This window comes from Lichtheimia ornata, assembly GCF_029851405.1.
Source record: "Lichtheimia ornata isolate CBS 291.66 chromosome Unknown scaffold00086, whole genome shotgun sequence".
Lineage (NCBI taxonomy): Eukaryota > Fungi > Mucoromycota > Mucoromycetes > Mucorales > Lichtheimiaceae > Lichtheimia > Lichtheimia ornata.
In genome coordinates, this window is record NW_026695406.1 from 87,521 (window position 1) to 104,481 (window position 16,961).

General features: G+C 43.0%; 5 protein-coding genes across 5 annotated transcripts; 4 read left to right on the top strand and 1 right to left on the bottom strand.

The window, feature by feature from the left end:
- Positions 1-980: 980 nt before the first annotated feature.
- Positions 981-2,639, top strand: O0I10_011292 (uncharacterized protein; the record flags this gene model as incomplete). Its single annotated transcript, XM_058491262.1, has 4 exons — positions 981-1,244; positions 1,313-1,611; positions 1,675-1,748; positions 1,816-2,639. The coding sequence occupies 4 exons, from the start codon at positions 981-983 to the stop codon at positions 2,637-2,639; spliced, it is 1,461 nt and encodes a 486-aa protein (XP_058337986.1).
- A 5,709-nt stretch (positions 2,640-8,348) lies between these two features.
- Positions 8,349-10,667, top strand: O0I10_011293 (uncharacterized protein; the record flags this gene model as incomplete). The annotated part of the gene is made up of 6 exons (XM_058491263.1): positions 8,349-8,406; positions 8,513-8,591; positions 8,652-9,160; positions 9,227-9,435; positions 9,490-10,069; positions 10,123-10,667. The coding sequence occupies 6 exons, from the start codon at positions 8,349-8,351 to the stop codon at positions 10,665-10,667; spliced, it is 1,980 nt and encodes a 659-aa protein (XP_058337987.1).
- A 285-nt stretch (positions 10,668-10,952) lies between these two features.
- On the bottom strand, positions 10,953-11,582 carry O0I10_011294 (uncharacterized protein; the record flags this gene model as incomplete). The annotated part of the gene is made up of 4 exons (XM_058491264.1): positions 10,953-11,120; positions 11,181-11,296; positions 11,387-11,455; positions 11,522-11,582. 4 exons carry the CDS (start codon positions 11,580-11,582, stop codon positions 10,953-10,955), a joined length of 414 nt encoding a protein of 137 aa, XP_058337988.1.
- A 1,039-nt stretch (positions 11,583-12,621) lies between these two features.
- O0I10_011295 (uncharacterized protein) lies at positions 12,622-14,380 on the top strand (the record flags this gene model as incomplete). The annotated part of the gene is made up of 4 exons (XM_058491265.1): positions 12,622-12,823; positions 12,979-13,395; positions 13,475-14,116; positions 14,187-14,380. 4 exons carry the CDS (start codon positions 12,622-12,624, stop codon positions 14,378-14,380), a joined length of 1,455 nt encoding a protein of 484 aa, XP_058337989.1.
- A 240-nt stretch (positions 14,381-14,620) lies between these two features.
- On the top strand, positions 14,621-16,872 carry O0I10_011296 (uncharacterized protein; the record flags this gene model as incomplete). Its single annotated transcript, XM_058491266.1, has 10 exons — positions 14,621-14,766; positions 14,835-14,983; positions 15,049-15,158; positions 15,227-15,280; positions 15,345-15,764; positions 15,817-16,076; positions 16,131-16,366; positions 16,432-16,552; positions 16,625-16,679; positions 16,786-16,872. 10 exons carry the CDS (start codon positions 14,621-14,623, stop codon positions 16,870-16,872), a joined length of 1,638 nt encoding a protein of 545 aa, XP_058337990.1.
- Positions 16,873-16,961: the final 89 nt, after the last annotated feature.

Consider the following 16,961-nt stretch of genomic DNA (forward strand, 5'->3'; position numbering starts at 1 on the left):
ATCAAGATCCAGTGTTTGGGTAATGTCGTTGTTTTCCATACCAAAATGAAGAGGATGTTGTGCTGCTGGTTCATTCAAGTAGAGTGCGTACCAGTTTTCTTGTCACTGTACGCATACCTGCTGCTGTTTTCAATGGCGTGCGGTTCAAAATTTAACCGCCGTCTTAGACCTCATTGTAGTTTTAAGTGATTTGAAGGTTTACAAACAAAGAAACGCGATCCTTCTACTCTAAAGGTCTCTTGGCTACTCTACAAGATTCATGTCGTGATAGACGATGAATCGAAGAGACCTTGATGTTAGTCTATGAATTGCATGATGATTGCTATGATCCAGATTTATGCATAAAAGTCATCCATGACGCACATCCAGGAATTGGCTAAGGATCCATACCATAGCTTGATTGTATCCTGTGAAAAATACTTTCTTTCAAATGAAGAGTATGTACTGAAGCCATTCCGTTTACAATATGATTGCCCATTGTTGTATTGGCAACATTGTATATGCTATCCCACGCATGGTGATGGCTTAGATACCATTTATTACTCTTTCATTTTGGTAACTATCATTGTATAGAATATAAAACATCTTGCATATGGAACAAGTCGACGAGCTTATTAATCCTCAGTAATCTTGTACCGCAGCAGGATTCTTTCAAGCCACCAAATTTCTCAATCGCTTTAAAGGGCAATCAGTTTTTGCTTCTTTTATCCCGCAGTAACTTTTTTGACCCACCCACTCTCCAACCATGGAATACCACCCTGTCGTTCAAGAACAACTCATGTAAGTCAATGACGTCCATTGGAACCCCCCCCCAAAGCCATGTATTAACTCGTTTTCAATTTAGCTTGGTAAGTACTTGTTCAAAAGCGATCTAGGAAAAAGTGAGAGAGACAACGACCCAGCAAATGACTGATCGGTCTGTGCATGCTCAATTGTAGTGTCCGGGATGCGGTGCTCCCACCCCACCCAATGCCGCCAACATGTGCGTCAACTGTATCCGTAACGAAGTGGACATTACCGAGGGTATTCCAAAGCAAGTGCATATCCATTTCTGCCGCAACTGTGAACGATATCTTCAACCACCCGGCATGTGGATCACCGCCGAACTCGAATCCCGAGAGCTGTTAACACTATGCTTGAAGAAATTGAAGGGCTTGAACAAGGTGCGATTGGTGGATGCAGGATTCATTTGGACCGAACCCCACAGTAGAAGAATCAAGGTCAAATTGACAATTCAAAAAGAGGTAACCATGGGTGATGATGATGATGGCTTTTTGGGATGGCTTGGATTGCTAACGACCCCTTTTTTCAGGTGTTTGCCAACACGATTTTGCAGCAAATGTTTGAAGTGGAATACGTTGTATCATACCAGCAATGTGAGGAATGTACTCGGTTAGCAGCACAAAACACATGGAAGGCTTCGGTGCAAGTGCGTCAAAAGGTCGAGCACAAGCGTACCTTTTTGTATCTCGAGCAATTGATTCTCAAGCATAATGCACACAAGGATACCACCAACATCAAAGAGGCAAAGGATGGCATTGATTTCTACTTTGGGCAACGTGGTCATGCAATCAAGATGGTCGAATTTTTGAACGCTGTTGTTCCTATCAAGTGAGTGTTGTGTGTTTGTTTATGGAAGATTGATGGAATGGAATCATTGACAGAAGGTATTAGATACAAGACGAGTGAACAATTGATTTCCACAGATATCCACACGAGTGTCAGCAACTACAAGTTTACATATTCAGGTAGGAGGATATGGAGGGTGCTTCAAAGGTTCAAGTATGGTCGATTAATAAGAGGGATGATCAATAGTTGAAATTGTTCCCATCTGTAAAGACGACTTGATTTGCTTGCCTCGAAAAGTTGCCAACAGCTTGGGTAACATCAGCCCACTTTTATTGTGTACTCGTGTCGGCAACACACTCCAACTTCTTGATCCCAACACACTCAATTATGGTGATATCAACACAACCGTTTATTGGCGTGCACCCTTCACTGCCCTTGCTTCTGTCAAGTCGATGATTGAATTTGTTGTATTGGATGTGGAGCCCTTGGGTCCTGTACGGGGTAAATATGTATTGGCAGATGTCCACGTTGCACGCATGTCCGATTTTGGTCACAACGACAACGAATTCATTGTACGATCACACTTGGGTGCATTGTTGAATCCTGGTGATACCGCCCTTGGTTACGACCTGTCACACAGCAACTTCAACAATGAAGAATTCGACAAGTTAGACCGAAGCTCATTGCCTGATGTCGTCTTGGTGCGTAAATCCTATCCTCAACGCCGCAAGAAGAACAAGCAACGTAATTGGAAGTTGCAGCAATTGGGCAAGGAAGAGAGTGAATTGTTGCCTCGTAAACAAGACCAGGCCCGTATTGAACAAGACATGGAGATGTTTATGCGTGACATTGAAGAAGATCCAGAATTCCGATCAACTATCAACATTTTCAAGAATGCTCAACAAAACCAACAACAACAACCCCGTGATGAGAACGCCATGGTGGATAGCGAAGAGGAAGAAGAACAAGACTTCCCTGAGATCTCTTTGGAGGAAATGTTGGATGAGATGAAGATCAATCAAGATGGCCCTGATGAACCTCACAATGACGACGATGTGATGATGATGTAAATATAGCACTTAGACATTTCCGCATTAAATCACATGTTCTTTGCATCCCATTTTATACGGTGAATCCCCATGATTGTAAAGTTTTGTCCGTGTCTTTATGTTTTTACTATACTTTAAGCGTGATGCTATATGAAAAGTGATCTTTGTTCATTGTCAAGTAGCTAGACCCTGAGAGAGCAAAAGATGCAGAGGGGCGTGTTTGTGTATCACAGCTCATTTGCAGGATTGGATGGGTCAATGCATGTTACTTTATAATTATAGCAACATGCATTAGCTGGCAGCTAACATGTATTTTTTCCCATTCCAAGCTGTTGACAAATCCATAACAGTGGAACGATGCGCCTGCTCCAGACGTTCAATTCCATGGTTCAAGTTTCTTGATGCGATCTGGTTTGGTTAAGCTACGGCCAAAGAAAGGGTACATCACTTTGCGCATGAATCATGGTCTATCTACCTCAGCTGATGTTTCTTGGTTTGAGCATAGCTTAGTCAAATCGGCCCGGATCAAGACAATTGAATCATGGAAATGAATGTCTGGAGCAGGAGCATTGTTCACCTGTCATAGAAAGGACAACAGTGCCGATTGTGAGGAAATGGCTGCTAGCTCATAGCTTATGGGCTATTATCAATAATGTGTAGGTATCATCCATCGATCCTTCCAGTCATGCAAAACAGCTGAGTTACACAAAGGCGTCCCTGAGCATCTTTTGCTCTATCAGGTCAAGCTAATTCACAATGAACAAAGACCACCCTTCATATAGCATCAAGCTTACAGTATAGTAAAAACATAAAGACGCCTGTATCTCCGAACTTTACAATGAAACACGGGGTTTTGAATAGAGCAATGTGCTCGGCTTGGCCAACTGCACCTTGGGTGCCAGTTTCACGATCAAGCTTGCCAATCCCAGATTTCGCAATGTCGCTACCAGCCAAACTGGATCTGGGGGTCGACCTCTTCGACGACGATGACCAAAAAATATTTTTTGGGATAGTTGCGACATTGAACGTGAAACTTTCACACAAGGTGCTGTTGGCCAAGCCGAGTCCATTGCTGTAATAAAAACCCCACGTTTGATTGTAAAGTTTGGAGATACAGGCACCTTTATGTTTGTAAGCGTGATGCTATGTGACAAGTGGTCTTTGTTCAATGCCAAATAGCTAGGCCCTGATAGAGCCAAAGATGCAGAGGGACGTGTTTGTGTACCTGGGTTAAAAAGTTTGGACTTCAGGGACCATGCATGACAGGTACGCAACCCTCATTTGCAATGCATGCATTGGCAGCTAATAGCCACTTTTGTGCATTCCCAACTTTTGTGTATTCTATTGTAGGTGGACGATGCTCCTGCTCTAGACATTCATTTCCATGATTAAAGTAGGTTGATCCGAGCTGATTTGGTTGAGTTACGCTCACACAAGATTACATCGGTTGAGCTACATCGAGCGTGCTTTATGTCCAGAGTGATGTAATCTCTTTTTGACCGCAGCTCAGTCAAATCAGCTCGGATCAACCTACTTTAATCATGGAAATGAATGTCTGGAGCAGGGGCATCGCTCCCATGCAATGGATCTCGCAACAATGATGATTGGATAAAAGTGGCCGTTAGCTAGCAATACATGCCTGTTCCTAGATGATCCATAAAGTAATTATACATTGACCCTTTCATTCATGCAAACGTAGCTGTGTTACACAACACGACCCTCTGCATCTTTGGCTCTGTCAGGGTCTAGCTACTTTACATTAAACAAAGACCACTTCTCATATAGCATCACGCTTACAAACATAAAGATGCCTGTATCTCCAAACTTTACAATCAAACGTGGGGTTTTTATTACAGCAATGGACTCGGCTTGGCCAACAGCACCTTGTGTGAAAGTTTCACGTTCAATGTCGCAACTATCCCAAAAAATATTTTTTGGTCATCGTCGTCGAAGAGGTCGACCCCCAGATCCAGTTTGGCTGGTAGCGACATTGCGAAATCTGGGATTGGCAAGCTTGATCGTGAAACTGGCACCCAAGGTGCAGTTGGCCAAGCCGAGCACATTGCTCTAATAAAAACCGCATGTTTGATTGTAAAGTTTAGAGATACAGGCGTCTTTATGTTTTTACTATGTTGTAAGCGTTATGCTATATGAAAAGAGGTTGTTGTTCATTGTAAAGTAGATAGACCCTGGAGAGCCAAAGATGCAGAGGGGCGTGTTTGTGTAACTCAGCTCATTATGCATGATTGGAAGGGCCAACGTATGATACCACATACACTATCTATGATTGGCAGCTAACAGCCACTTCCTCACAATCGGCACTGTTGTTCATTCTATTACATGTGAACAATGCTCCTGCTCCAGCCGAGCATTTCCATCATTCAAGTTTCTTGATCCGAGCCGATTTCACTGAGCTACGCCCAAACAAAGAATACATCAATTCTTGAAAGACAGACTCTGCGAATGTCTCCGTCTTTCAAACTTTTGGATGCACCCATTCCAAATTTTCAAATGAAGCATGAAGTTTTTATTAGAAAAAGTTGATCAGCATACTCGAGAGCACCCTTCTGACTAATTTTCAAGTTGGAGGTGGGCAACTTCGGGGCGGTGGCCCGTCCGCTCTTTTGTTCCCGTCATCCACCATTTGGACCTCCCCGCATTTTAAATCTTCTTAATGAAGTCAGCGACTTTTAAATGAATGAAGTTGATCAGCATGTCCCAGCGAACCTTCTGACAAAGTTTCAGGTTCGAAATGGGGAATCCCAAGGTAATGTATATTGTTTCGATAAATCATGAATCTGGGGCTGACCTGCATTTCCGACTTACATAGTAAAACCCACATTGTACCCTCCCATTCAATTTTTTATAATGAAATGTATGTTCTTTATTAATACAAAGTTGATCAGCATGCCCAAGAGCATCTTGTGTCAAAGTTTCAGGTTCGAGAGGGGCAATCTCAATATCAAGAATTGATGTACAGTGTGCATGCATTTATACAAGAGGTGTGTGGCCTATTTAATTTCCACTTCTTTCACCTCAACTTCTTCCCTCTTCCTCCCATTCTCAACTGTTGGTGCATTCAAGTATACAACTACCACCTACGAACGATTGTCCTGCTTCAACCCATCATGTCAATCCAACAGTTGTCTTGATCCGATTGTCTTTGACTGAATGGCAAGTCCATGGCGTGTACACAGCTTTCTTGTCACTCTTCTACAACACACGAGTCTCTTGACACAACACATGCTCTTGCACACTCCTTTACCACGACCAAACGTAACAGAATTCATGCCAGTAGTTGCTATTAGCAAAGGCTTTACTCCATTGTCTCAAACTACTTGCAGCAGCCTTTTCACGTGAGCAGCAGCTTTATTTACGCGTAGCAACTTGTTTCAATACAAACGGTTTCCTATGGATATGGACATGGATCTGATTATTACTTTGATGCATGGGAAGGAAGGAATTGGGTATATACAACGCATGGAAAAAGAGTGTATCCATTGTCAACTTGTCCTTGATGGTATCATCATCCTGAACTATCATGAACGATTCGCGCATCCAGCTACCCTACTTTGCATCCAACTTTCATGGCAACAACCATCATCGCCCTTTGTGCGACTTGTCAACCATGTCATTATCCAACCTATGCTTTCACACATAGCACGCACCAAGTACCACCTCACATCCATCATTCATCATCCACTTTTGCACAATGCTCATCAGAGTATAGAAGCTTCCCATACCAATGTATCTCCCCTGTTCGTTGCACACCTCTCTCTATTTATCTCTTATAAATGATGTTGTATTAAAAGGTTACTTTAGCGAATACGAGATTGTGTGGGTTAAGTTTCTGTAAGACCTTCCTTCTTCCTGAGCTGAACATGGCCGATGTGTGTGTACGAAACGCAATGTATCGTAAAACGATTTATGATATGGCTTACATTGTTGCTGCCGCATTCATATCAGAAGATGGCTGATTGTCTGTAGCACCTTGCAGCTATCGAACCATAACAATAATAACATCGCCATTATGAAGTAATGTCGTACGACTTCCATCCTCGGATCATGTCTTCTGGATTTGTGATAGCAGGTTAGTACCATAGCATTGTCTGATGATTGATGATGTTACCGCCTTGTATATCGTAAAAGCAATCAACCGCGTCAAAGCTCCTTAGACATACCACTGGTGAAGGCACACCATTAATCTATCAGCTCCTCCTAAACATTCTTAGCATACAATTTATCACTCTTTCCTTGTTTGTGATCACAAAAATACCCACGCCCGCTATGCAGATATAAACAAGATGAATGCTGTCATGTATCATTTCACTCCCACATGTATCCTCTTTCTTCTATCATATCGTTCTTTGATTGCTGTCATCTTCAAAGGCTGAGCTAATATGAGTCGTATCATGGTGGATGGTACTGAGCAGTCCTTTTGTGTGAGCGTTCTATGCACTAATTTTGCGACAATCTAGCGCTCCATTGTTGTATCACATTCATTGTTATGCTTGGTTCTTTTATCAGGTAGAACTTGACCACCTTGCTAGATGAAGCTCACACTCATACATTCTTTGGCGAAGCTGTCTCCTGAAATGCATTTGCAAAGCTGGATTGGGTGGGAAAAACCTATCACAACCACCATAGGCTATAGCAGCTTCCCTGCTGAAGCATGGGTACGAAGGGTAATGATCATAACAGTAAAGTAGAATGCTAACGGTGCCTGTTATAGGATACATTGCATGATATCATTGCCCAAGATATGAAGAATAATCATCCTCCCATGGGTTGGTCGTTGCAGCAACCTCACAGTTTTATCATCCACTCACATATGTTGACAACTCCACGACATGCAATATGATAGCCCCCATCACGTGACACAAGGAATTTATCGTTTGTGGGCAATACAAACAACAAAATCACGTCAATACCCTGATCGAAGACCGTACTCGAGAGGTGATACGTCCACGCTCTTGAAGAAATTAAGTACAGTTGAAGGAGGGCATTTGGATCATGTCAACAAACCATCAAGCCATCCTCTTGTGCAAGGGCCATATGAACATAGCTATTGACAGCGAATCTTAACCGGGTTGCTGGTCCCTGGAGATATCCTTCTTCACGTGAAGTCCGATAGAAAAGCAACCTTTTTTTATTGATGTGACCGAGTATATAAAAAAGGTAGTAGAATGACAATTTGATGCCAAGAAGATGGGATGATGATCATCACATAAGCTGTCTACTGCTCGCATGTGTTATTCCAGGAAATGCATTTTCCGCCATTGGTACTTGAAGCGCCAAGCTGAATAAAAGAAATCTTTGGGGCCATTTTTGATCCATACCAACCTTTTTTGGAATGATAGAATGTAACTTGTTGGGATGTTTACGCCTTTAGACACATGTAAGCCATATATGCCATGATGGCTTTTTATACCAACACCCCCTCCTTTGGGTAGGATAGATGCTGCATAGTGAATGAGAGGGTCCCAAGGTACATGCACCCAATGCAGGCAAAATGTGGATGAAAGTGGTGTGTGCCATGAATAAATGCCTTTGTGTAACAATCATAGCACAATATATAGAAGCCAAGCAGGCTGGTCACCGCCAACATCCAAACCAGGTTAATTCGCTGTTCTCTCTATTTTTGACCTGGCTTGACTCTAGTCTTTCTCTCTCTTCTCTCTCCTCCTCCACCTCCTCTCCTCTCCTCCTCTCTTCATTCCCGCTTCGCACATGGCATACGAATCCAGGCCTTTCGATCCTTCCGATTATTCCTATGTCATTGGCATTGGTAAGCGAGCTCACTAGATGAAGCGTCCAAGATGACGAGTTGTCGCGAACGCGTTATTGGGTGAAACTGGCATCACACAGACAAAACCTAATTATGGGTGTATTAGATTTCGGCACTACCTTTTCAGGATGCTGTTATTCCTTTACAAGAGATAATAGTGAAGAGATCTTTGATATCATTCGATGGTAAATCAGGGATCGACAGGGACAAGCTATTATATATATTAATGAGATGGGTCATTTTAGGCCACGACAAACCAATCCCTATCCAAAGACACCCACGGTTGCATTATATCCTCATGGATCATCGAAAATGACAGCATGGGGTCAAGAAGCACGCAAAATGGCAGCACGACGAGGCAACGACATTTTATTATCTCGTTTCAAGCTTCACCTTGATGAGAATCTCGACCTTCCTCCACTTCCCAATGGATTAACAGCACTCGATACCATTTCGGATTATCTCGAAGCTTTCCATGCTCATATTTGCAACGAACTTCAACGCAGCTTTGCATCCAATTACGATCAATCAAAGTTCAGATATTGCTTGACAGTACCAGCCATGTGGAGTGATCAAGCAAAAGCAACCATGCGTGAAGCTGCTATTCGATCAGGCATTATCAATCGCTACGACCATCCCGATCGACTCATGCTCATTAGCGAACCTGAAGCAGCTGCTTTGTATTGTGAAAAGAAGTGCGACCAATTCAACTTGGGCCATGGCCAACGCTTTATGATTTGTGATGCAGGCGGAGGTAAGGAATTAGGCATCCCACATCATTTGGAAAAAAGGAGATATTGATTATTATTCTATTATCAAGGCACGGTGGATTTGATTGTATTTGAGATTGATGACTCTGGTAGCAGGAGAGCTCTCAAAGAAGTGACAAAGGGTCAAGGTGACTCGTGCGGCTCAACCTTTTTGGATGCACAAATGCGTGAATACCTCAAAGACCGATTCTATGGGCTGGGTCGAGTGAGTGATACAGCAATGGATTCGATGATGGAGAATTTCATTGAAGGCATCAAGGTAATGTGACATAACCCCATGGATGGATGGTGGTGATTAACATTAAGACAACAGCCCCAATTCGAAGGAGACGAGGACCAGTTTCTTTTATTACCAGCAACACTTGGATTAGCCAACATGGATGATCCTGCCAATGGTATCGAGGATGGCAATTTACGTATCACTGCCGAGGATCTTTGTGAACATGTGTTTGAACCTGTTGTGCGTAAAGTACTTGTATTGATTGATGAGCAATTACGACAATCGCCTGTGGCCTTGGATGCTATTTTCCTTGTGGGTGGTTTTGGTCAATCAGAGTATCTCCGTCGTCGAGTGATTGACGAGTTTGCCAACCGAGTTGGTTTTATTGGTGTACCTCCTCGTGGTGAATTGGCTGTTGTACGTGGTGCTGTCTATTTCGGCCTTAATCCTCAAATGGTGACTGAGCGTGTTTCTCGACGATCTTATGGTGTGGAGACCCGTATGGTATTCGATCCTCGTCTTGATCCCCAAGAAAACTGTATCGCTGGTGATGGCGGTAGAATGTTTTGCAAGCAGCGCTTCAGTGTTTATGTACACAAGGGACAACGTGTCAAAGTGGATGAGTGTGTTTCCAAGAATTTCATGATTGCTTATCCCAATGACACAGATACAGGTAATGAGATTGGGATGATTTTCGGAGACTCAATACTGACAACATTTACACAGACTTATTCGCCTATGATGGAGATGGCACCATTCCACGTTTGACAACTCATCCACAAGTATTCAAGGTTGCTCGTTTCCCTATCAAGATGCCCAAATTTGCAGGTGTCCAAAAGGGTGAACCTATTTTCATGACCATCAAAATGTTCTTTGGCATGACCGAGATCAAGATTGAAGTACATATCCGCGACCGTGTGTTTACATTTACATCAGCTTTTGAAACACTGGAACGTGGTCTTGGCGGTGTGATGAATGGCATGAACAATCTCGATATTCATGATAAGGATCTTCCAGCGGTTCAACCTCGAGATAGCCTTTTTAGCAGCAATTCGAATCTTTCAAGTGGCGGCAACCAAACGTCACCACAACCCTCACTGCGCAATCATGATCCATACAATTATTCATCACCTGCTTCGCGTTACCCACGTAGCTTTGGTGGCGAGGATGATGGTGATTCAATCTATGATGGCGAATCAAAACATTCTGGCAAACATGGCACTGCTAGGAGATTACTCGGCTTCAAGTTTGGTAAACGTAAAGATAAATAGATATCCCCCCCCCCCAATCACGCATATTTAGCATCTCTCATAACTACTCTCCTCCTCCACTAACATCCTTCTTACACTTGCACCTCCTCTTTTCTCTTACATCACTCACTCTTTCTCATTCGAATATAATGGTCCATAATACATTACACAAAATCCTTTGATTCACCTGTGTGTGCGTATTTTCTTTTAATAGATGATGGTAGGGGGACTGTGTGCGAGGATAAGGAAAAATGGGTGTGTGTGTGTGTGTGTGTGTGCGAGTAATGGTTGTTTGCGGCATTACTACTAATACAGATCGTTTTGAGCATTATCGACGCAAAAACCTTGTTCATGTAATACTCGACTCCGTATCTTGTCTACGCGTTGTTTGGCTTCCATTTCTTCACGTTGTGCGATCAAGATATCTTCTACTGGCACTTGCCGCAAGTTCGTCCGGTGCTCCTTGTCAACATCCTAATAAAAGGGAATCCCATGTTATATACAAGCCCTCCTTGAACATCAAAGAATACTTACTATTTCACCCAAGAGAACCACGTTTTCACCTCGGATCAAGAAAATGCCCCTTGGGATGTCACCATAGCAGTTGCCCACATATATCCTTTCGATTGTATCCTGCAATACCAAGTTGGCTAAGGAGAGTTTTTCCCAAACCATACCCATGTATCCATTAGCTTTTGATGCTTCTTTTCCACTCGTACACACGCGCACTTTTGACATACCAAACTGGTCAAACGATCGTAGAATACCAATAAGCTTACGACCATCTCGCAATATCACCATGAGTTTTTCTACAATGGTCAAAATGGGAACGGTGGATTGGTAAAAGAGTTGGTTTATTAAAAGGTTTCGCTTACTGTCGACGCTTTCCAAAAGTCCTGAGGATGTTGTATAAAAGGGTCCACTTGTGATTTCCATGCTTCCAATCGTGGTGGTGGGGGGGAGGCTCGTGTATGTGTGGAGGAGGGAAAATTGGAGTTGTTGCAAGAAGTCGTTCTCCCAAATTTAGACCCCCTTCACTCGTCGCGTGCGTGTCGGCCCAAATGAATGAATGATGCAATGATACATGTATCTCAATTTTGACAATAAGCTCGTCGATGATGATCACAACCCTATGTAAAGTAGTAGACGTACCTATCAAAGTTTTGACAATGTTTTCATCATTCCTTTATTGCCATAGCAACATAAATAACACCATCATCACCATTTAAATCCTTCTGTGCTCCATGTTACGTTGCATAAAAGTTGTAATCACTTGATGTCCAACACTATTCAGCTGGGAAAGAGCTTATATAGTCACACTATTATGTAATGTTCTCACAAGCATTTTGGCTGTTGATGATCCCATCATCCTCCTTGTGTGTACCACTATTGTTTATGAAGGGATGGAGGGTCTTTATAACACCAGGTATTGTAGTAATGGCGACCATCCTCTTTCTCACCAAAGATGCGTGATGCGTGGCTAAGTAGGAGGATACCACGATCAAGTCATCAAGATTTATCTCATGTTCTCAAGTACTACCATTGGTAAATAGTGTGATCATATTACACAAGAAGCCTGATTAATCCATTGGATGGGCTAGATCCCCCGCCATCAAAAAGTCAACCCGAGATTTTTTGATCAGTGAGAGAGAAAATGATATTCAGGCCCAAGTTTTAGCTGTAAGGAAGTTTATTGGTGCTTGCTGATGATCATCTAAGTAGGCGGAAAATCAAGTGTCATCATACAAAGAATACATCTATTGTAGTATAGCATCCATTATCCAATACATCTCATTCCCAATGCATAGTGATGATCGTCGTCTTTGTTGGCATGGCAACAACAATGAATAAGGGGAGTCCGTGCTTGTCAACCATTTCCCGCCAGATGCCGAGTTGGGTTGCGTCGGAGAGCTTTACCTTAAACTGAAAATGGGAATTATGGTTGGTCTTGCTCTTCTGAAGCCCTTTCAATACTATGGTGCCGTCAGCAGCCTGTTTCGAACCTACTCGATATGCCGATCAACAACAACAAGAAGCATTGGAAGAAGTCCACCGTCAATTCTGGCTTAGCGAAGAATCCCTCCATGGCGTTATCGATTACTTTCAAAAAGAACTCAAGGCTGGTCTCCTTGACGACAGATCAAGCGACCTTAACATGATTCCTTCATTCGTTTCAGGTAACTCGTTTTTCGTTCATGAGAGGCTATATGAATGGGTGTGCGTATGCTTGTGTATATGTGTATATGTGTATGCGTGTGTGTATGTGTGGGTGTATGGTTTAGTATTGTATGTGAATGGCTGTACTAAAGGGAATCTGCGGGAAATTAATCAGGATATCCTACTGGGCAAGAGAAAGGGACCTATTTGGCACTTGAAATCATATCCATGGACATCTACGTTTGTCAGGTCTTATTGAAAGGCGAAGGCGGCAAGCTTGCTATCAATCAATACCAGTACAAGATTCCACAAGATCTGATGAGCGGGGATGATTTTGTGGTGCTCATCGATTACGTTGTCGAGTGCGTTGCCGATTTCCTCAACCGAGTAGGCACTCAGGAACACTTTGTTTATTCAATGGCATGTTCATTATGCTTCGCCATCAAACAAACAGCTCTCAACAATGGTCGTATCATGTCACTTGGTCACGGATTCAGTTACCCAAATGGTGTTGGTGTGGATATTGTTCAAATGATGCACGAACGAATGCAACTCAAGAATCTACCTATTAAAGTTGTCGCTATCACAAATGGTATGTAGTAGGATGATGGATCGATGGAGATAAGATATACCCTCCCCCTCACCCTCTTTTTTTTTCATTTCCAACACAGACGCTGTATGTGTATTACTAGCACATGCATATCAACATGCATGCACACGTCTTGGCATTGTGCATAGTTTGGGTACCAATTGCGCCTACTATGAACCTGTGGTGAACGTAACCAAGCTACAAGATCACGCCTTTTATTCTCAACAAACGGGCAACAACATGATTATCAATACAGAATGGTGCAACTTTGGTTCATCGCGACGGACATTGCCATGCACGTGGTTTGATCGCAAGCTTGATCGAGAATCTATCAATCCTCAATATCACGTGTTTGAAAAGATGACAACGGGCATTGCATTGGGAGAATTGGTGCGGATCATATTGATATACCTGGTGGATCGTGATGTGCTTTTTAATGGCGAATCAAGTGAAGCATTGAACAGGCCGCATAGTTTTGACACCAGCTACATGTACATTTGCGAAGCAGACGATTCACCTGAACTTGAAGATACACGTATTGTCATCCAGGACATGATGAATATTCAAAAATGCACATTGGGCGATCGTGAAGTAGTCAAACGTGTATGCGAACTTGTAGGGACACGCGCATCCATGTTGGTGGGAGCATCCATTGCAGCTGTCATCCGGCACATGGTTGAAAATGGAACCCCTTTTGATTCAGAAGATGGAGGATGTGCTATTGGTATGTGATTTGATGTGATCCATGTTTTGTATCATGCAAAAAGTGGCTTACATTTCTCTCTTTCATATAGCCATTAGTGGAGAGATCTATGAAGATTATCCATCATTCCATCCTCGAGTATGCAGCACCATCAAGGAATTGATACCAGAACACATCGCATCCAAACTTACTGTTGGTATTGTTAAGCATTCACGCATCGTTGGAGCAGCCATTGTAGCCATGATGGCAGAGAAAATAGCAGCAGATGCCATTACTAGTTCATAATCCACCGTTTCTATTACTCCCATGTATATTATAAACACACACACGCACACTCCTCCTCCAAATAGTAGTCTACCCTTAGATCACGTTACTCTCTCTCTCCCACCCTTTTCCTCAGCAACAATCATCGTCGTCGTTATCTCCGCACAAAAATGAAAATCCACTTGTACTCTCTCCTTGTGTCGTTTTCTTTCTCTCTTTGCGCTTTCGTTATTATACCACTCACTCCCACACATTTGCACCATGGTCAAAGGAAAAGTCCATCTCGGTGTGTCGCAACCATTATCACTTGTCGGCCCATCCGAGAAAGATCGCATGCTTGAAAAGCAGTTGGAAGCAGCATTACAAAAACACAACATGTACGAATCGCGCGAGGTCTCTTTATTAAGGTATACTCTATCTATCTATCTATCTATCTATCGGCATACATGGATGGTTGACTTTGGCTTCTTTTCAGGGATACTGTATTACAAAAGTTGGAGCTTTTGACCCAGCAGTTTGTGTACAAGGCAAGCATTCAGCTTGGCTTCACACCAGAACAAGCTCGTTTGGCAGGCGGAAAAGTGATGACCTTCGGTAGTTGTCGATTGGGCGTTCAAGCGGCCAGTAAGTGATGAGGCCTATGACGACAAACCACCCCTGTTCTAACCTTGGATCCCCCTTCATATTAGACGCTGATATCGACGCCGTATGTATTTGCCCACGCCATATTACGCGAGATCACTTTTTTGACGGCGTATGTGATATACTTGAAAACGAACCCGAAGTAACACAATTCACGGTATGTCAACTTGCGTTTATATATGCACTCGTCAATGATGCTGATCTTCCTTTTCGTTCATCTCTTAGGCTATCAAAGAATCCTATGTACCAATCATCAAGCTCAAATTTCTTGGTATCCCGGTAAGTGTGTGTGTGTGAGTGATAAAAGAGGGAATGACTTGTTTACTTATATACATGGAAACAGGTTGATCTCTTGTGTGCAAGGATCCCGTTGCCAACAGTGCCAAAAGATCTCGATATCGACAACAATGAATTGCTTATTTCGATGAACGAGAAAGACATACGCAGCATCAACGGCACTCGAGTAGCAGACGCCATTTTACAACTTGTCCCAGATGTCGATACGTTTCGTACAGCAGTTCGATGCATCAAATTATGGGCCATTCGACGTGGGATTTATTCCAACATTCTCGGCTTTTTGGGTGGTGTCGCATGGGCCATTATGGTCGCTCGCGTTTGTCAATTATACCCAAATGCATGTGCAAGTACAGTAGCAAGCAAGGTGTTTGGTATCATGGTGAATTGGCAGTGGCCACATCCTGTACGACTATGCGACGACAAGGAAGGTCCGTCTTTGGCTAATCTACAATCATGGGATCCAAAGGTAAAAGAATGCAACGTGCGATTGCCAATGATACTGATGAGGCTCTATGTAGAAAAACTACATGGATCGAGCACACAAGATGCCCATCATTACACCTGCCTATCCAACAATGTGTGCCACTCACAACATGACCAACTCAACATTCAAAATCGTCATTGGAGAATGTAAGCGTGCTGCACAAATCATGGACAAGATTATGGTTGGTAGTCTGCCTTGGGAAGCATTATTCGAGGGACATGCCTTCTTTCGCAACTATGAACACTTTTTGGAGATCGTGGTGAGCAGTGACAATGCTTCACGGCAGCTGAAGTGGTATGTCGTTGTCCTTTTGGAAATAGTCAAAGTCATTAACATCTTGAATTGTAGGACTGGTTTGGTGGAATCACGTATACGAGGATTACTCAACAAGTTGGAAAGCGTGAATGGTCTTGCATTAGCTCATCCTTTTATAGAAGGCTTTGACAATACGTACAATTGCACAAGCTTTGACGAGGTGGATGCTGCTACTCGAGGAGCAGGCATCAAGACTCAAGACTCTGGACAAGGCATGACAGTGTATACAAGAACGTTTTATATAGGATTGTATTTCAAGCCTGTACCAGGTAATTCGAGCTGGGTGTGTGTGTGTGCATAAACAAACGATGCTGAACAGGATATTGTATTATAGCTCGAGAACAAGTACGACTTATCGATATTAGCTGGCCGATCAGTGATTTTCGGAGGTTTTCAAGGAGTTGGGAACAATATGAAGAACAACACATGGATGTCATTGTACGACATGTGAAAAGGTCAGTGGTGTCTGTTCACGATTCATCTCTTTGTCGGCTGATTTTTTTATGTTTCCCTTCATTATCTATCAGGTCGATGCTCCCTTCCGAAGTAAGGCGGATATCAGTTGTCAAGCGTGCGAGCCAGGTTTGTGGAGGAACAAAAGCCGTGCGCATTTGATTTGCGTGAATGGTGATGGGTGGCAGGCTATGTGAGTGAATCAAGATCATATTAACACAATCTTTTTTCATAGACCGTAAGTGTGTCCTCAGCTTACAAGAAACCGAGGATACAGTTCCCGGCAACGGCTCCAGCTGCAACCATGATACCACGAACATGAACAATCTTTCCTTCCTGCAACATCATCCAACAATCATCAACGCACTCACAATCACAATCACAACACACATGGACGCAATTCACACAAAC